This window comes from Lampetra planeri, chromosome 19 (genome assembly GCF_965212315.1).
Source record: "Lampetra planeri chromosome 19, kcLamPlan1.2.h2, whole genome shotgun sequence".
NCBI classification, from domain to species: Eukaryota; Metazoa; Chordata; class Hyperoartia; order Petromyzontiformes; family Petromyzontidae; genus Lampetra; species Lampetra planeri.
In genome coordinates, this window is record NC_136125.1 from 8048729 (window position 1) to 8069446 (window position 20718).

The 20718-nt window shown below is 47.4% G+C and overlaps 2 protein-coding genes across 5 annotated transcripts in view; both read right to left on the reverse strand.

Moving 5' to 3' along the window:
- The window catches only part of PIR (pirin), a 490330-nt gene that overhangs the window by 97642 nt on the left and 371970 nt on the right, over window positions 1-20718 (reverse strand). The gene's annotated exons all lie outside the window — the stretch shown is intronic.
- On the reverse strand, window positions 19-19027 carry SAP30 (Sin3A associated protein 30). 4 transcript variants are annotated; one of them, XM_078602874.1, is made up of 5 exons: window positions 17628-19027; window positions 15219-15480; window positions 8503-8628; window positions 5262-5360; window positions 19-1989 (listed from the first exon to the last, which is right to left on the reverse strand). In XM_078602874.1, the coding sequence occupies exons 2-5, from the start codon at window positions 15396-15398 to the stop codon at window positions 1867-1869; spliced, it is 528 nt and encodes a 175-aa protein (XP_078459000.1). In that variant the 5' UTR covers window positions 15399-15480; window positions 17628-19027; the 3' UTR covers window positions 19-1866. The 4 variants fall into 4 exon arrangements, with proteins under 4 accessions (XP_078459000.1, XP_078459002.1, XP_078459001.1 ...); XM_078602876.1 differs by having other exon boundaries at window positions 8503-8595; window positions 15228-15480; window positions 17624-19027; XM_078602875.1 differs by having other exon boundaries at window positions 15228-15480; window positions 17624-19027.

Sequence of the window (20718 nt, forward strand, 5' to 3'; positions counted from 1 at the left end):
AAAAATACATACATGAAAGCGATTTAAAACTTGTCTTTATTTTGTAGTTGGGAAGCAAATGTACACGTCATTTTTTTTCAATAAAAGCTTTGGTGAACACGTAAAAAAAAAAAATCTGTGGTTAAGTGACGACTCTCGATGGCTCTGCAAACGTGATGCAGGCCAACGAGCGGTCAAGGCGCAAACCGCAAATTAAATATGGGTCAAATGCACGTAACGTTCATATAAAGCTCGGCACTTACACTTTACATCTGCGAAAGTTTTTTTTTTCCTATTTACCTTGCTTTTTCTTACTAAATTAATTTATTACATTTTCTCTTTCATCACGTAAAAAAAAGTAAAAAAAATTCATGTCGCTTTTTTTTTTTATAACCCAAAACTTCAATTACATTTGTATCCAGTAAAGGCTTTCAGTTTGGTAGTTAAAAACCACACGAAACCTGCCGACCTCTTCATGTCCAGTGCTTGTGTTTTTGGTGGACGGACAGAAAAACGTACGGCTCGGACCGCCCACCTGTTATTTCCGTCCGCCAACAATAGCACCCAGAAACACAGCAAAACGCATCCTGGCAGTTGCGTGTTGTCTTCAGCCTTCGCACGCGACAAACGGTGTGGAAGATTTTCGGTGACGCCGAGATACACCATAAAATGCCACCACACCGCTGGAACATGGAATTTCTACCACTTGACTAAATAAACGAGCTTTTAAAATGAGATGACCACCCCCCAATGGTCAAAAGAGCAGGGAGGGGGGTGGGGTCATTAACAGGCCCGAAAAAAAGCCACATCCTTTTAAACCGGGCATAAAAAACAGGAAATGTTTAAAATGTTAAAAGAGTATGACATTACTCAGTCAGATGCCTTGTGATTGGTGGAAAAAGGAGTTTGCTCATTAAGCCCGTGTGTACGCAGGTTCTCTCGTGTCAGTGTCTTGACTAGTTCTCACGCAAAGATGCATTTTTCGGAACTCGCCAATCGGCAAGCTTCACGAGCAAATGCGATCAATCCTACGGCACAATACACGTTAAGCTCCCCAATCTTACTTTGTTGGGAGCCAAACGCAGACTTTGTGGGGATTCGTTTGTTTGCTGCCAGGATGCATTTTTCCAAGGCCTTCACTGGGGGTCGGCATTAATTTATTTTCGCACCTCTGAATGTGGCCAACGCTGACAACCGTTGGTGCCAGATTGCCAGAAGGGACGCCTAGAAGCGCCAAGTGCCGAGTAGGAAAGCGCTCAACTCGGACCGGCGAGTCAACAACGTGCCGGGGCCAATCGCAACGAAGGCATCCTCGTGCCTCAGCGTCTTTGCCGACTGCACGCCGAGTGCAAGAGATTGGAGAGACTTCAAAAATAACAACCACGTTTCGTCAACCCGCTGACGGCGTAAGGTGTCTTACGTTCACAAAAAAAGACGGATCAATGGGATACGATGGGAGCAGCAAACTCGGCACATGAGAGATTCTGTACATGGCCTCAACATGCACTATGTTCAGCCAAGTCCCTGATCGCCCCCCACCCCAACCTCCAAGAAAAAAATGACCTCCCCATTAATTGGCGATCTCAGTACGAGCACTGGCCACACTTAATGGCGTTGCCAACGCCATGCGTGTGGCATTGGTGGAGGTTGACTCCACGTTCACGGAGCAACAAGCGGGAACCCACGTGCGTGACCTCCGCACTCGTGGCACTCGCGACCCCCGTGGTGTGAAGTAAGGGAATGGAAGGAGAGTACACACAGGGCCGCGTGTTTCCGTGCGGTCGGTCGGGCGTGTGCGCGAGGCTCAGTGTACGTGCGTGTGGGCGATGCGGATTCGGGGTTCGGGTGGGACTACCCTTCGATGGGGGCGGAGAGAGGGGTTGACCTCTATCCGGTGACCGTTTCCGGCTTCTGGTCCAGCTTGCTCTTGTTGTTCTTGACCATATAAATGAAGTAGGTGAGCGTGTCCTTCTCGCTCACGGGTATGGTCCGGAAGTGGCGGCTGATTGTCTGCAACATAGCAAACGCAAGTCGGCGCCGTCAACTCGATCATTTACGCAGCGGTAGTGAAGCCCAACTCTCAATAATATGAATCGTGACATAATTGTTAAGTAAAAATTATTATTTTCTTAAAACAGAAAAGCATCACGGTTTCATGACAAAGTGTGTTATTTTTCAGAAGGGTTCTGCTGCAGACGTTTGGCCAATTTCTTATATCAGTATTTTAAACAGACAGGATGACACCAAAGTGTTCACATAAAACCCAGGACTGCCTGCAAGAAGGAGAACACTGAAAATGCTACGCAGGTAGGTCAACAACCAACTTGCTGTGCTGTCTTCTGCATGCAAACTCTTCAGGGCAGACGAGTGACATGCGCACATTCTCTCTCTGAGATCTACCAAAGCCCCTTCAATTCGATGGATTACAGCCACGCGGTGACACCAACTACACCCGGCTAAATTCGGTGCCTTGTGAGTCTTTATTTTAATCTTCAACATCCCATCTGTTGAACAGCACGCTCGAGCCATAAACATCACCGCCACCCTTTGCTGGAAAAGGCGTCACGTTTTCTTTGCCGCATAAGGCAGAGACGTAGCCTATTTATCCGTCCCCTGGTAAGACCAACCCCGCCCGGCTGCCTCCGTCTGCCCTTCAGCACGGATGTGCGATCTCATTACCGCTCAACGTGTGCACGTTGCTAATGCGTATCAAGTCCCCCGCTCGCTTGAACGATGACGGGCCACGTCTGGAAAACCGGGCGAGACCGGCTTGCAAAAATGACGTATTGTCTTCATCAACACCGAGCGGCTCACGCTCAATTCAAAGCCGTGTAATTTTTTTTTAAACAAAGAGGGAAAGATTTTGCATACAATAAACACTACTACACTGTATAAAAATGCATTTTACACGGACTTCTGTCCTCCTCTCCCAGCCTTTGATTCCCCGGTGGAATGGTACACAAAATAGCGCGACTGGATTACGCATCAAAGACTGCAGAATGGCACAGCCAATAATGTTTAAAGCCGCAAATTGTACGCCCATGTGCACATGCCGCAACAATAAATGGAGAATACCCGCCAATGGTGATCCCGACTCGCCGAAGGAGGACCTAATAACGCATGACAATGAGCTTGTGGGCGCGCACGCACACAATTGTATGCGTCCGCAAGCAGCACTGCCCACTTCCATCCATCACGGGCACGGGAGAGTAAAGCCGCAGCCTCCGCTTCCTCCCGCAACCGCCAGAATCTGTCACAGCAACCTGCAAATCCCTTGAAATCCGTTGGCTAACCCGCCCCTGCCCATCCTCCGTGTGCCACTCGTGTGCATCCATTACCTAATTCCTTCACAATACACCGACGCCTCCTTTGAAACTGCTTTTTATCCTCTCTCGCCGTTGCCCGCACGCCGATTGATATTTTCTCGCCCGCAGCAACGGATTGCAACGAAGCTGGTGCCATATTACCCCAGTTTACGTGGCGTTGTTCCAGAATGAGAATTAAGGTGGTGTCTCTTGTGCACAGCGCTCACCCAGTATGACACTGCATCTCCCCCATTGTGCCTTTTTTGTTTCTCTATGCGAACGAGACAGCTTGCCAGAAATACGGAGGCACTCTGCCCTCTCTGCTAGAAAAAAAAACTTATGGTAACTGTTACTATGAATCCTGCTCAGATTGTGCGAAACGGCTGTAAAAACCCTAAACGTGTATCGTGTCCCCTTTAGGAAGCAGTGACCCCATTCACGCCGCCTTGTCTGGTCATGACCCGACACTCCATTGCACACACCCCCTCAGCTAAAGCTGCACCCAGCTTTAGCCGAGATGGGTGCCGTGTAGTTGCAGTCTGTGTATGCGGACAGCGTTGTTGCGCCCGGTATGAATTTTGTTGCACGAGTGTGGATGTGCGAGTGCACCTAGTGCATACTGAGGAGCGGTGGCGCAGCAGTTAGCGTACTGCACGACGGAAACAGCAATCGGAGTTCGATTCTCGCTCACGGTCAACACCAGTGACGATTATCTGAACTGGTCCTAGGCTCCCCGAGGTCAACCTCAGCCTCAAATGAGAACCTGGTGCGGTGTTTAAACATCGCCACTAGGGAGACATAGGCGGGCATGCGTGGTGCTGGCCACCTACACCCTCATGTGCCCTGCCGGCCTTGATATACGCTTGCTAAGATTACTTTCCCCAAAAGTATGTTAGCTATACAGCGGACCTTTGCCATTGCACCTAGCCCAGCACAAACACTGTGGTGACATCACTGCGAAATGCAGCAGCTGCTGCTGCTGCTGTTGTTGTATGCATGTGGGGAGCAGTGTCACATTGGTTTGTGTGTTGCACTTTAACCGAGATGACCTGGGTTTGATCCTCATCCAAGGAAAAACACCCGAGGCAATGAATGAGCATCTGAACCTGTCATAGGCCTCACATAGGTCAACCGAAAACCTGGGTGCAAGGTGCAAAATATCAGGAATGGGGGGGTGGGAGACAAAAATGGCCAAGCAAGATGTGGACCTCGTCAACCATCTTGCTTGCAGCGCCGGACGTTAAGAGATGCCCGTTTACAGCACTTGTCTCTACACAAAAAGGTACGGGGGGTGTGCCAGCCCTGATATTTCTTGCTCATGCCATTTCCTGGAGAAAGGGGCTTCCCAGGAGAGGGAGCTCCCGAGGACCCTTCTCTACCACGCTGGCCAGATGTCTTGGAAGCGTCAACACCACACACACACACACACCTTAATCATCCCAGCGCGCGTGACCTGCTTATCGACTAATTGTGGTGAACCCATTAATGCTGCTGGGTGGGCAGAGGTGGGGAGATTAAAAAAATGAATTCACATTGTTCCAGCTGCTGTGGGGGAGAGTTAAACAGCGCCCTCGATATTACACCATAGCAGCAGTCTGTGGCTATATACTACTGCATATGGATAAATGGGGGATCATTGTGTATACATCTTCAGCTTGTACAGTCAATAACTGTATAGAGGCATAAAAGGTGATCTGCAGTGTATGTGTGTATAGAGGGGTACTGGGTGATGAATAGTGTGTTTAGAGAGGTACTAGGTGATGAGCAGTGTGTGTATAGATGGGTAATGTGTTGCCAAGTTCTGCGTACTTGCCGAGTGCGTAGAAAAACGGATGGTTCTTGTGCATGCTACATGTGTGTGCGTGTTTGTATAGGGGAATTTCTGGTTCCTCTGTAGTCTATTGTGGATCCCGTGTGTCCGGCGGGTGCCAAAAGCTGATGCTGATTCCAGTGTACTCAACGTGCGTAGTGCCTCACCTCCGCCAGCTGTGCCTTGTTGAGGCCTGGCCTTGTCTGCAGTTTGTAGTGCCGCTTGTACCGCCTCAGAGTGTTCACCTGAAGCTGAAACAAATCCACCTGGCACAGACACGAGGCACACACATCATTCAATATGCCATCAATAGGACTGTACACACTCGTGATTGACCAATTGCTCAGGAGCTCACATCATGCCATTACTAAACAAAGTAAAAAAACAGGATTAAAATTTGGTTTGTTAACTTAATTCAGCGTATTTCATTTCCGGTAATTAAAACTGTCGGTTTTATTTGCATCACACGTGCTGTGCCCGGAGAGTTGATAAAGAAGCAAACTTCAGTAGTTGTAAAATCAACTTTTGTGGCCAGTATCTAATCGTTCCAAGTGAAATCTTGTCTCATTACAGAAAACTGCAACAGCACAACTACAATATAACAACTGATTAAACACAGAATAATGCATATTCTTGGGTCTTTCGGTAAAGTCACGTAGATAGGTTCAAATAAAATACCTTTTGCCCCCTCACGCGCATGATGTTTAAGAGGAATCAACTGCAACTCTGAAACGTGACATTTCATCAAATTGCAGGAGGTGGATGGGGAGATGGGGTTTGGACCCCTCGGAATGCAAGTAATGCTGTGCATACCCACCCCCTAACAAACTTAGCATTTGTCACAGTGCTCTCCACAACTGAAAAAAAAGTTGGTTGGAAGGCACAAAAGAGTGTGCCATCAGATGAAAAAAAATGAGGCACTTCGAAGGAAGGCATCTTGAAAAAAAAAACAACCAAGTGAAAGCCACAAAAAAAAACTAAGAGCACAGTGAAAAACAAGAAGTAAAACCAGGATCCCAGCAACACCATATTATTTTGCATTAACTCTAACTCTTATTAATTGCAACTTTAATCATGTCGTTTGTTGCCGTATGCTTGGCAAACTGGGCCTCAGGGTCTGCGTTCAGCAACCGTGACATCATGCTATCACAAGCTCATAATACATTCGAAAAAAGTTCTGGCTGGCCTCCTGCCTGGATTCCTGTCTGCCTGGCTGATGCGCAAATGCGTTTGTGCGGGAGTGACATCACCGTGTGGACGCCACCCGCATCCCACAGCGCTGCGCTGGGCTCGTGCGTAGCTTTGACACCACGCCTCCCTCCCTTACCCACCATCCACCCCGGTCATGGATCCCACACACAATTGCACAGGCAGTGCTAGTTTATATATATGTAAAAAAACAATCCACATGAAGGAGAATGATTCATGAAGTCAGCTGCCTACTCAGTGTAACCGGTCCGCCCTATCCCTCTCCTTCCGTGATCGTTACGAGGGGACAGGCCGGTTAACAAGTAAAAACAACATTAGTTGATGAGTTCAGAGGTGATGAGTGGATACTCTGCGTTGTGTTCTGCCCTCCTGAGAATCGGATGACTCCATCACCAAGGGTCACCAGAGGGTTGTGTAACTGCAACTCTTTATTTCAAAGTGTTCTTCTGAGGAGCATTTGTGCATCTGTAATTATGACCAGATGCACACCAATCAACCCCAATTCACACCACCCCACTGCTCAACCCCCGTACTGTAGTGTCCACCCGAATCTGAATAGGTGCCCTGTACCCTGAATTGATTACGCTACTGGTGGGCGTAGCCTACAGTGCACTCACGTGACTGTGGGTCCAATCACAATTATACTTGTGGTTCAATTTCGATTTAAAGCTTTCGTAACTGCAGGGATTCATCTTCTTGGTTCCTTCGAATGAGATTCAGACGCTGTCTTTCCAACAGCCCTGTTCTTCACCCGAGGACGGCTGCTTGCGTTGTGGCCGAAACGTCGTGAGAATTGTATTTTATTATGTTTAATTTCTATAATTTTATTATTTCCCTTCTACGTGACTTTACCAAAAGAACCAAGAAGATACTTGTGGTTCATTTACATTAAGCCCATACCGGCTACATCAGCATGGTAACGATTATTCTTGACAAAAATACGATGATTAGTCACAATTCATGGTTGCCATATGACTCAAGAAACGAATAATCGTTTTGGCTCATTTTCACCATTTTGTTTGTGTTGTGCATTGCTTTATCTAGCTAGTGTGTACGTTAGTCTTTTCTCCATTAATCTAAATATTAAATTACCATATATGTTGGGCATTTTACATTGTACTAATTGTAAATGTATTCTTTCACACGTGATTCAATGCATGCAATGTGAATGTAATAATGTAATTTTAATTGACGACTCGATGCATTGTTACATGCCCACTGTCTACCCTCCAACCACAAAAGCAGAGCACAGCAGAGACGGGTAAATAAAATCACAAAATCCATCACCATTGAGATTAATGCTACATTTTAGGAGCAAAAAACATAGCAAGCTAAAATGTATTGCTGCTATGTATGTTTCTCTTCTTGGTTCTTTCGGTAAAGTCACGTAGAAGGGAAATAATAAAATAATAACAATTTTACATAATAATATAATAACATACTAACTTTACCGAAAGAACCAAGAAGATGAATCCCTGCAGTCACGAAAGCTTTAAATCGAAAAATGTATGTTTCTGTTATGAGGCAGCGAGTTTTTATTTTATTTAAATTCGGGTTGTGCACCACTGATAACGATTCCTTTATAAGTCTATACTGGTGGCGCACAATGCTTTCTAGCCACTTTGGAGGGCAAGGGTTGGTGACTCGTGTAGAGATTGGTGGAAACTCCCAAAGCCGATGGGTTGCACAGTGCCCAGAAGGCAGTACGCACCAATTGGGAACATTATCTCCTCGGTATGCACGAGTTTTTGCTGGTTACTCTGAAGCCTCGCGAACACTTGGATGAAAGACTGCCTGAGAATACCAGGTGTTGTAGGCTTGAGCTGCAAGGCGACAGTAAAACAATGTACTCTCGAGCCTATCCAGTAGGTGCGTGGTTTTTTGTGTACTCCGGTTTCCTCCCGCACGAAGCAAAAGACTCCTTTAAATAAGGTACTGGCCAAACATCACAATGCAGTTCTGATTACGGGAGTCAACGATCACGGAGGCTTCCCCACATAAAAAGATTACACTATCCTCATTGGTAACATTAAATGGTAAAAAATTAGCTGTGCTGCACGAAAGTATAAGCCCCCACCTTGCCTCCCATACGATCCTCCCCGGTCTCCCCCAGGAACAAGTTCTTTCACTTCCTACCGCCCTGGTGACTAAACACAACTACAACACCACTCCCCGCCGTGGATCACCGCCTCTGCTCACCTCGGGTGACTCCAGATCATGGTCGGGCGAGTCTCCTCCTTCGTCATCACTGCCTTTGCGCTTCCTCTTGTTGCGCACGCTCTGGATGAAGTTCTTGTGGAAGTCGCAGATGTACAAGTGCCGCACCTTGTCCAGCAAGGCAAAAAAGGTGAAAAAATATAAGAATGTGAAATGAATTGGTTATGGGGGCACTCATCGCTCGCGAGTTATTGTGCGTCATTGCCGAATGTGGTTGCCGTTTTTGGTAACGTTTCAGCACCTGAAAGCATTGGTAGAAAAATTATATTATAATTATTCATGCTCGTTACCTACGATTAACACCGTTGGCTACATGCGGTACAAATAAAGTTCAAAATACATACGCATAAATGTCTCACTGAGGCTTGTGACTCTTTTCATCATCATCATCCTGCCAAGTTTTCGCAGGAGAGGGCAATGATTGCTACGTATATTCCAATTACATAATTGGTGGGTTATTGTTCAAATTGGATATCGACTAAATGTGTTACGGAATTTCACAAACGCTCAACAACAAAAACAGGCAGGGCAAGAACGACTGGGACTGAACGCCATTAATCTCTGGCATACAACAACCACCATCACTGCAAGATAGAAGAGCATATTTAAGAGACATGAAGCTATGAGTGACGACCTTCCCCGGCTCCTGCAACCGGTCACGGACATTAACGAAGCACACAAGCGGTCGGAATGAGAGCTCTTAAAACAACCTCTCATGGCACAACACAAATACAAAGATCAACCGTATAGCATTGACAGACTGTTGGGACAAGTGCTATTAGCGAGCACCTATGAAGGCCAACAAGGGACTCGGGGGGGGGGGGGGGGGTGGTTGGCCAGCACCAAGCCCGACCGTCTTTGTCTCCCCAGTGCTGATGTTTACACAATACACCAGGTACTCCACATATGTAAGTCTGAGTCGACCTACGGGAGGTCCAGAACCGATTCAGATATTCATCACCGATGTTGGCCGTGATGTGGGAATCGGACTGGGGAGCGGGAGGGGTCGCCGGGTTCGTAGCGCAGGGCGCTAACCGCTGCGCCACCGCTCCTCACATGACACGTCCTGAAGTGACTGTGACCCATCCGGTTTGGCAAAGCCGGAGAACGAAAATAAATCTGTAAACATGAAAAAAACATGCACGATGGGACGCTCTGCATGCAATGCACGGGAGTACAGTACAAAGACAAAGATCCGCCATATAGCCTTAACAGACTGTTGGGGCAAGTGCTGTTGGCGAGCACCTATGAAGCCCGGAACGGCACACGAGGGTGTGGGTGGCCAGCACCACGCCCGGCCGCCTTTGTCTCCCTAGTGGCGATGTTTACACATCACACCAGGTACTCACTTGAGGCTGAGTCGACCTAGGGGAGGCCCAGGACCGGTTCAGATAATCTCGTCACTGGTGTTGGTGGCCCTGAGCAGGAATGGAACTCTGGTCGCCGGGTTCGTAGCACAGCGCGCTAACCGCTCCACGACAGCTGGAAACCTACTAAAGCCATGCACCATGGCAGCCCTGCATGCAAAGGCGTGCAAAGACAAAGATCCCCCGCATAGCCTTAACAGACTGTTGGGGCAAGTGCTGTTAGCGAGTACAATAGCATCTATGAAGGCCGGCATGACACACGTGGGTGGCCAGCATCACGCCCGGCCGCCTTTGTCTCCCGAGCGGCGATGTTTACAGGACACACACACACGTGCACCACCGCAACACTCTGTCCTGACCGCATTGCAACTGGGCTGTGCTTCTGCAGCATCAGCAGCAGGGTCATGACACGGTCGGGTACACAATGGCTGAGGCTCAGGCACTCGGGTAAAAAGAAGGCACGCGAACTTGATCTCGGGTTGCCATGGTGGGCCCAGCAGGAATGTAACCGCCCACAGTTTTTTGGTGGCGAGGCCTGCCTGCCTTGCCTGCCCTCTTCTAAAAAAAAAGAAGAAACTGCCTACTACTACTACACACACCCCATCCCCCGGTATGGGCCCTTCCTACCCTTTGGCGAGCACACTCACACACAGAGCCGGCGATTGTGCTTCGTGGCGCCATTCGCTCGCTGTAAAGTAGAAAAAATGCGTAGCCTGGTGTGCGGGGTATTCTTTTTTGTTCGCCTGCCCTTTGTTAAAACTTTTTGTTGTTGCTGATGCTGTTACGATGGATTTTCTCGTCATTTTGCAGATTTCATTTTCGTTAGAAAGTGAGTTGAGTTCCACTGCAAACGGGGGCCCCGGCATTCAACGCAGTACACAAAGCAGCGGTAATGGAACATGATTTGAGCTTTGACGCGCAAGCCGTTGCATTTTTAGGCAAAGCACAAATCGGTGGACGGGGGCAGATAGATGCTGGACGGGCAGCAGAATACACGGGCACAGGCAGCTGAGATTAATGCAGGAACTAAGGTTCCCATTACCACTAACAGCGTCAACTAAGTGCCCTATTTTTGTTTATTGGCTGGGCTTTAGGAGCACAACGTGAAATGGGTAATCTTTTATATTGGCAACAGCATCGATGTTTTACGGCAAGGAGCTCGATCGCAGTCTGTTAATGCCAGAATATTTTCTACTGTATATACTTAGCTTGATACCAGTTATTATTTTGATGACTAAAACTACATGTGTACGCTCTAAAGTCCTATTATCAATAGCCCTGACAATAGCAGTCCAGTTTGATCAGCTTATTATGAAGAGCAAATGGATTTGTAGAAACCACTAGAATAATAAAGCCCACATTTAATAGCTGATACACACGAAACAACATCCGAGGAGATGGAGTGATGAAATAAACTCGTGTGCAGGTGCTAGGTGGAGTATATAGCTGCTCACTAACAGCAATTGCCACAACATCTGTTAAGGCTATAGGGTGGATGATCTTTGTCTTTCTATCACAGCATTGAGACGATGGTTGCTTACGGAAGCCTTCATCCGGCAGTAATGATGGAGAATTAAATGCAGTCCACAAATAAAGTCTGACTGTATGACAGACAATATCCCAAGAAGCACTGGCTTGCGATGTCTGGGTTGGTGGGGATGGTACAAAAGGCATGGCCAGCTCAAGCACGAACCTTGCTGATGTGCAAGACTCCCACCTCCTGGGCAAAGAGGTGATGCCTATACCAGTTCGCAAGTCAAATCGTTTTTTTCCCAAAAGCTTCCAGCGTTCTCCACTAACGTGCATGATTTTTTTTCTTTCTCCAGGCACTCCGAATTCTGTCGGAATCTCAATCCCTAAAAAGTATATTTTAAAACGATATATCACTTTGCCTTGAACAACAATACCGCCACACGATGACTGACATTTCTTTCTGTGCAAATCCACCCAGCGGGCAAGCCAGTCGCAACCACAGGGCGGTTGGTTGTGCTTGTAAAAGCCCTTTTGACAATTGCTGCCACATCAGCTCTTTTTTTCGAGTTCCTTTAACCTCGATCAATCGAATAAAAGTATGAACTCTTATCTGTTACACCTTCACCTGTGCAGTTTTGTTGCTGGCTGCTTGGCATTTTGGGGGGGAGGTTGCCTTTGGGCCTGTGCTCGGCAAGTGATAACAAAAAAATCCACTGCTGGATGAGGGCCGGCCCCATGCCATTTAGGTCGTGGGTGTTATCTGACCATATTTCACACCATGCTGGTTCATGTGGGTGGCGTGAAAGCAGAGAGCACAGAAGTGGTGAGGGAGATATTGCAAAGACACAAACGACCAAGGATATTAAACATCACGCTTGCGTTATTATTTATATTATAATCATAACTTATTCACCCAGGAATACATGACTGACCACGTACGGTGCGAAAGAAGTTCAACACACCGTACATACGTTGCACGTTTCTAGCTAATGGGAAGAAACCGAACAACACGGAACAAACCCATGCAGAACAGGAGAAAAACATACAAAAATACGCCGTGCGAGTCAGGAGTTAAACCCAGGTAATTCCTGTTCCGAGGCGCAAGCGGTGATTACTGCACCACCCCTGCAACATCTAACGATGGCAGCCCCCCTGGGTTGCACGACACTAGCGGGGGAAGTGTAGACTACCAGCCAAGTTGTTGTGCTGCAACGCGGCCCCATTGTGTAAGAGACGGGGCAGACACAGTGAGAGTGTTCTCTTTCTGGCTGTAAGTGCAGTAACCTGTACGGTGAGACAATCGGAGCACTGCACGGCTGACAGGCAGTTGCCGAGAGGACCAAGAACGTAGCAGAGACCGAAGCAAGGCCGTGTTCGACAGAAAAGGTGATGTCAAAAGCGAATTCGGTATGCACACAGTGCAGCAGACGGTGCATGCAATATTCCATGCACGGCTATCATGCAATGCACCGACAGAGATTAAGACCAACCTGCAATACACAACACAGCCTGTGCACACAAAACATCTGCAGTATACCACAAGGACTTAAAATGGCACGCACGGCTACAATACTGGAAACACAGCACATATACAAAAGGCCAAATGAAATGCAATGCAGACGATCTACAACATTGTCAGATTTAAACTGAATTTATAATAAACGGCCCTTTGTTAATCCACTGCTGGATGAAAGCCTCCCGATGTCAAACATGTAATGGAGGGGGGTGTTTGACCGACCATACTTCACCACACTGGTCAATGTAGGTTGGTGAAGCGGGGGGGGGGTCCATGAATTATACATACACAGCACGGGGTGGCCTTAATCCGTGAGCATAAATGCACAATAATTTAACCAGATAGTAAAGCAGTTAACCAGCGGAACGTTCATTTGGCTATACTCTAAAATACTTTCAACATTAAACGACACAATGGTACTATCCCGATGAAGATACAGGTGCCCCCAATACGTCCCTGCTGAAGTGATAATGAATCTTAGTGGGCCCTCATATGAGTTAAATAAAAGGATGCCGATTTGTTTTCATATTCATTACTAGTTCACAAAGCCTATCTTCCCCAGGCAAACGTTTTCAATAAATAAAATACTTAACCTGATATGATTGTTTACAATTTCGATCTACGATCGGACACAACTACTCCAAAAATTAATATTTTTCCGCAAAAAACACAAAAATTGTTGACGACTTGATGCAACTTATTATGTTTAAAGACGTCCCCAACCGAAAAATTCTCAATTTAAAGATTCCGTTCTTTTTTATTAGAAAGAACAAACATTAACCAACTTAACACTGAGGGGAAGATCCTATCTTTTAACGTTTTCGAATAATTAAGATTTGAACATCATAAAATGCGTATTTTTTCGTTCAAAACCTGCTTGATTCCGAAATATCTCCAAAACAATAAAAGATAGAATAGTTCGTGGTTTATGGGGTACTTAAAATCGAGATTTGAGGGCCTTAAAATGAAAAATCTCGGATTTTCAGATGTTTCCTGTTCTTTGGGTCCTAAAAGCTACCCAAGTACCAAATTTCAGCTTTATACTTTGTCCGGAAGTACCCCAGATGGGTTGAGGAATACATCCAGATTAAGGTCTCTATTTAAAGATATGCAAAATCGTTGCACCTGAACACAACTGTTTTTGATTAACCATATAGTCAATGAATTGAATGCGGTGATTAAACTATAGTATGCCGCTTTTTATATCAAAGTACGCCGTTATTCAGTTTAGAAATATTTTAAACAAATATTTTTTATAATAGGTTTTTCCCCTTTTTGTCTGCATTAACCACAATGCTTGTGGTCAGAATGCTAACAAAAAACGTACTCTGATAATAAATGCATTGTCCTTGAAACTGATTGGTTCACACCAGAGGAAGCTTTCTTTGAGCCTCGTCTCAAACGGTGTTAGAGCAGAGGACGCCAAAAGGTGAACAGCACAAAGACAATGCATCAAAAGGCAAGGGAGGTCCCATGATGTAGCTGCTTTTTTATTTATTTTTGCACCTCAGAATAACTGTGGATCTTTGATAAGACTTTTCATCTATCATTTTACAATTTAAAGTAGTTGGTCAATTTTATAGCGTGATGTACAATTTTACATCCTCGTATTGTAAGCTAATCTTGCAATATTTTCCAAGGAATTTTAAAAGTTTAATACATCCTTATATATTGCTCATTCCTCTACACCATCCCAATTGTTTGTTTTTACTTTTTGCTCTCCATCCAGATGTCTCTTGCAGCAGAGCCTTGTGTTCACAATGCTCCCACCTATTCATTGCGCATCCTATGAAGGGATTATTCCCTTATGGACTTAGGATGAACAGAATGATTTAATAAAGGATGAATGTTCTGTACATTTGTTATTGAAGGTAGGGACCCAATGAGATTGTTACTGTTTAAGTGGGAGACTTGCGATAAGTGGTGGCCTGATTTATTGACCAACAAATTGTAAGGCAAATGACCAGAGTGGTTTATTGAATGGCTCAATTATTTTAAGGAATGCTTAATTCACGGAATAACTGGACTATGGAATGACTAATTAATTAAATAATGTCGCGACAGATTGACTGCTATATGCAATTACTGAATTAATTATAGATTGAATGATTTGTGGAATAGTTGATAGGATTCAGTTAGAAAACGCCTGATATATGGCATGTCTCATGGCTTGACTGATTTGTGCAATAGCTGACGAATTTGACTCGCCGAGATATTATGGCCCACACGACCCATGGCACTGATTGAACCAACTGAATGAATTAATCTCACACGTGCGCACACACACACAAGCACACAAAGGCCCCAAGATATTCTGTCTCGCTGCCCGCCTTTGCACGTACAAGACTTACGCTGCGGTCAATGTCCAGCTTGAGCTTCTTCTGCGAGATGCTCTTCTGGATCCTCTTGCTGAAGCTCGCGTTGCCCGCCGGTCGCCCGCACCGCTCTCCGTCGTCGATGAGGCAACATGTCTGGCCCAAAGGCCCGTCGCGGCTGTCCTCCTCCGTGCTGAAGCCGTTCATCGCCCTACGGCCTCGCGTGTCCACCCGCGGCTCGCCGCCTGCGGAGTCCCGTTCAGTCCAGCTGAAGTTCCCGTCCGTCGTCCTGTTCACATCGTTCAACTTTTTATTATATGCACCAACCTGCACCGCATACCTCTCAGGTCCATATGGCATAAAGCCGTTTCAATAAGGGCAAACAAATTTTTTTGTCTATTTGTGTTTCTCCCTTGTGATGGGATTTGTAGGATTAATGTTGAGATTTATAAGGGCACGGGGTGACCAATAAGGTCTGTACTGGTCTCTAATAAGGTAGGGCATTGAGGGGTTGACAGGTATGGAATGGTGAGTGTAGTGGTGAGTGTACTATTGGTGAGTGTACTAGTGGTGAGTGTACTATTGGTGAGTGTACTATTGGTGAGTGCAGTGGTGAGTGTAGTGGTGAGTGTAGTGGTGAGTGTACTAGTGGTGAGTGTACTATTGGTGAGTGTACTAGTGGTGAGTGTACTATTGGTGAGTGTACTATTGGTGAGTGCAGTGGTGAGTGTAGTGGTGAGTGTAGTGGTGAGTGTACTAGTGGTGAGTGTACTATTGGTGAGTGTACTAGTGGTGAGTGCAGTGGTGAGTGTAGTGGTGAGTGTAGTGGTGAGTGTAGTAGTGGTGAGTGTACTATTGGTGAGTGTACTAGTGGTGAGTGTACTAGTGGTGAGTGTACTAGTGGTGAGTGTACTATTGGTGAGTGTACTAGTGGTGAGTGTACTATTGGTGAGTGTACTATTGGTGAGTGTACTATTGGTGAGTGCAGTGGTGAGTGTAGTGGTGAGTGCAGTGGTGAGTGTAGTGGTGAGTGTACTATTGGTGAGCGTACTAGTGGTGAGTGTACTAGTGGTGGTTGTCTACTTGTTTGTATTTCTCCTTTGTGATGGGACTTTGTAGGAAAAACATTGAGATTTATAAAAGGCACGGGATGACCAATAAGGTCTGAATTAGTCTCTAATAAGGTAGGGCACTGATAATGGGTTGACAGGTATGTACCGTAGTACCTCTCTGCTCGCGTGTTTGTTCACCTGCATGATTCACCTAACACGTCCACGTGTTTGTTCTCAACTCTTCTCCCCCCCATACCTCTTTTACCTTCATGCCCACCCCGATGTGCCTACCCACCTGTACACGAGTGCAACTCTTTGTCCTGCCCTCTCCCCCCTGGTCTCTACGTCCACGTGCATCTTCGAGCCGGTCTACCACCTACCCCACCACCTCCACCCGTCAGTCCACAAAAATCGCTCTCGCCCTACCTACCTACTGTGGTGTCATCTTGTCCAGTCGCCCACTAATGCATGTCCCCACCTGCCCCACACAGCCCGGCACCCCCCCCCCTATCTCGACAGCAGCAGCCGATATAAACTCGGGACTAATTCGCTCTAGATTTGAAGCTTTCGTGACTGCAAGGATTCATACTCTTAGGTCTTTTTCGGTAAAGTCACGTAGGTAAAAATCAGCAAATAATAAAATAATAGAAAGAATAATATTATTTTATGTCAATTATTTATTTTATTTACTTATTTTTTTTCCTACGTGGCTTTACCGAAGTAAATAAAAAAATAGAAGTAATAGTATTTTATTATTTATATTATTTTCTTATTTTTTACCTACGTGCTTTACCGAAGTAAAAAAATAATAATATAATTTTATTTCTATTATTATTTCTATTATTGTATTACTTACTTATTTTTACCTACGTGCTTTACCGAAGTAAATAATACAATTTACAAATTTGTTTCCCTATTATTATTTCTATTATTTACTTATTTTTACCTACGTGACTTTATCGAAAAAACCTAGGAGTACTAATTCGTCTACTTACCTACCCCGCTAGACTCAAGGTTGCTTCTCAAAGCACGTGGCACGCAGCAGCCCTCCCTCTAGGACCACCCGGTAGATGTTAGACAGCTGACGACTGTTTCACGACAATCAATGCTGTGCTTTTACTAAGTTAGTAGCTTTCAGTCACCACACTTTTCTCCTAGATTATCTTTGTACCTTGACGTCTGAAGCTCTGTAAGGTTCGACGTTGCACTACGATTGTTGTTGTTGTTGCAGCCTGCAAAGTGTCTTGCTTGTGCTTGCTATATCACATCCACGTTTGCCTTCCGGGCTACAGCTTTCAAATCGCCTCTTACTACTCTACGGACCCGTCGCTTTGTTGGCTGTCGCCTGCAGATGTTGTGTTTGCTGTTCGTGTCGCTTACCGACCACAACAGCAGCAGCAGTCAATCCGCCGTCGTCGTCGCTTGCTCCTCGGCTGTCTCCGTTCGTCCTTCTTCTGCTTATTTTCTCGTAAGACCACCAATGGCGAGTCCGGTCGACTGCTGTGTTCGTCGCCTCGCAAGTCGTCCTCTCTTCTCGAACACCTCGTTAGCTTCTTTCACTCGCCCCGTCCGTCGCCTGCTGTGTAAATGACGACCGCCGCTTTGCAGCCTGCTGCTGCTGATTGCTGCTGCTGTTGTAGCTGCTGTTGTAGCTGCTGTTGTAGCTTGCTTGGTAGCTGCTGCTGCTGCTTCTTCTTCCAATCTCCCGCTGCCCCCCTGGTCACCACCTGCCGACACCGCCTCCCGGCTCTCGCTCCACAGCCTTTTAAAAAGCGCGACCACCCCGACCACCACCCCGACTCTTCCCTCCGTGTGCACTCTGATGCCAGGCGGTGCTGTCTGTACCACTGCTGCTGTTTGTACACTGCTGTTGTCTGTATGCTGATGTCTATATCACTGCTGTCTGTATCACTGCTGCTGCTGCTGTCTGCTGCTGCTGCAAACTACCCCCCCACCACCCCCTGCTGCGTGCTGTGTACTGTACCGTGTCGCACACGCCGCGGTACAGTAGCGACACGACTGTCTCTCTCCCTACACACACAGCCACGCGCTTTGTTCCGTTTGCACAGCCACCACCACCAACACCGACACCACCACCACCCCCAAGCCCCCCTCGCCCTTTCCGCTTCCACCCCACCAAGTAAAATTAATAGCAGCGGTGCAATAAAAGAACGGGCCGACTGCGCCGACGAGGAAAACCAAGGGGGGTGAGGATGAGCCAACAACGATGTGGTTGTTAATAGCTCTTGTTGTAAAGGACTGCTACTAACTACAGCCTGCTGCTGCTGCTGCTACTAACTACAGCCTACTGCTGCTGCTACTGCTACATGTGTCAGCGCATTCAACATGGCAGCGAGGGCCACGCCGGCTTCCTACCTCCTCCGCCCTCCTTAAAGCCACCACCACCCTAACTACTACTAACTATAACAGCGGGACTACCGATTACAATACTACGGAGGTTTAACCCCGCCCGCCACCAAATAGCTGCAGAAGAAATGAACACGACAGCAAATCCCCACCACCATCAACGCCACAGCTCCCACGTTGACGGGTTGCCAGAAGTTGCACCCGCGGTGAAGTCGAGCCAACTACAACACAACAACAATGTTGCTCCTACCAACATCAACGTAATGACTCCCCACCCCTAGACTAACTACAGCACTCTCGATTCTGTCCGGCTGCTGCTGCTACCGCTAAAGAGAGGCGGGTGACTACCCAAAGCATCACCGCCGTGGAGAGGTGGGCACGAAACGCCGGCGTCTTGTTTGGATGTTAAAAGCCAAACCCACGAGACCCCCCGCCCCGCCCCTTACACCCCCCTACACCCCTCCCCTCCCTACACCCCATTTCCCCCTCCACCCCTCCCCTCCACACACCCCACTTCCCCCTCCACACACCCCACTCCCCCCTTCATCCCTCCCCTCCCTACACCCCATTTCCCCCTCCACCCCTCCTCTCCACACACCCCACTTCCCCCTCCACACACCCCACTTCCCCCTCCACACACCCCACTCCCCCCTTCATCCCTCCCCTCCCTACACCCCATTCCTCCCTACACCCCATTCCCCCCTCCACCCCTCCCCTCCATGCACCCCACTCCCCGCTCCACCCCTCCCCTCCCTACACCCCAATTCCCCCTCCACCCCTCCCCTCCATACACCCCACTGCCCCCTCCACCCCTCCCCTCCCTACACTCCTCCCCTCCATGCACTCCACTGCCCCCTCCACCCCTCCCCTCCATACACCCCACTCCCCCCTCCACCCCTCCCCTCCCTACACTCCTCCCCTCCATACACCCCACTCCCCCCTCCACCCCTCCATACACCCCACTCCCCCCTCCACCCCTCCCCTCCCTACACTCCTCCCCTCCATACACCCCACTCCCCCCTCCACCCCTCCATACACCCCACTCCCCCCTCCACCCCTCCCCTCCCTACACCTCTCCACTCCATACACCCCACTCCCCCCTCCACCCCTCCCCTCCATACACCCCTCCTACTCACCAACCCCAAACGCCACTCGGGCCCGTCACGCGTCGAGGCGGGGCCTCACGGGAAGTGGGCGGGGCCTCGTGGGAAGTGGGCGGGGCCTCGCGGGGAAGTGGGCGGGGCCTCGTATGAAGTGGGCGGGGCGTATTGATGCGAGCGAAGATACGGGGCGTGATTGTTATCCAAATTTGAGATGCAAGGTTTAGCAAATAATAATTAATTAATTGGTCAGAATATTGTATTTATACTGGAGGAATCCGATGGGCTATTAGGCTGTTTTCCCACAGATGTTCAGTCGGGGCGGGTCAGAACGTTAACAGCAACGAACAATACAAAAATACGATAGGGAGTGCAAAGTACACACAGGAAAGGTAAACAAATCACCCAAACGCATACAAATTAAATTAAACCATCCCCGTCCTAACCAGACCAAGCCCACTGAGGTATTAACGTATGGGTTCCTGAAGTCACGAAAGCTTCAAATCAATATATGAACGTATTGTTCAAAAGTGACCTGGCCACAAATGATAGCTAAAAAAAATAAAACCCGTTATCAGGAATAATTCATATGGATTTTTTTTTACATTAACAAAATTCAATGAATTCGTCAGTTATCAAGGTTTTATTTGTTATTTGTGTGTATTACAGTGCACTCACTCTCCCAACTCTTTCCTCAATAATTGTGGCCTTAAAGTAAAACAAAATATATACTGTAACATGCGACGTTTCAGGTAATGGCCCTTGATAATAGCTCATGACGTTGCGCTTGTCTGCACCACTGCCAAAGCAACATCAACACATATGTGCTATGAAAAAGGGCCAATGTCTGAAACGTCGTCCGTTTTTATTTCCCCCCCGTGTTGTTTATAAGACCTTCGTTATCTGTGCCCTCTGTTCACTAGCCAATCAGAACACGAAGAGAAGAGGGAGGGCGGTGCTTAATTAAAAGAAGGCGGGGCTAATATCCAACCCCCCGCCGCCCCCCCC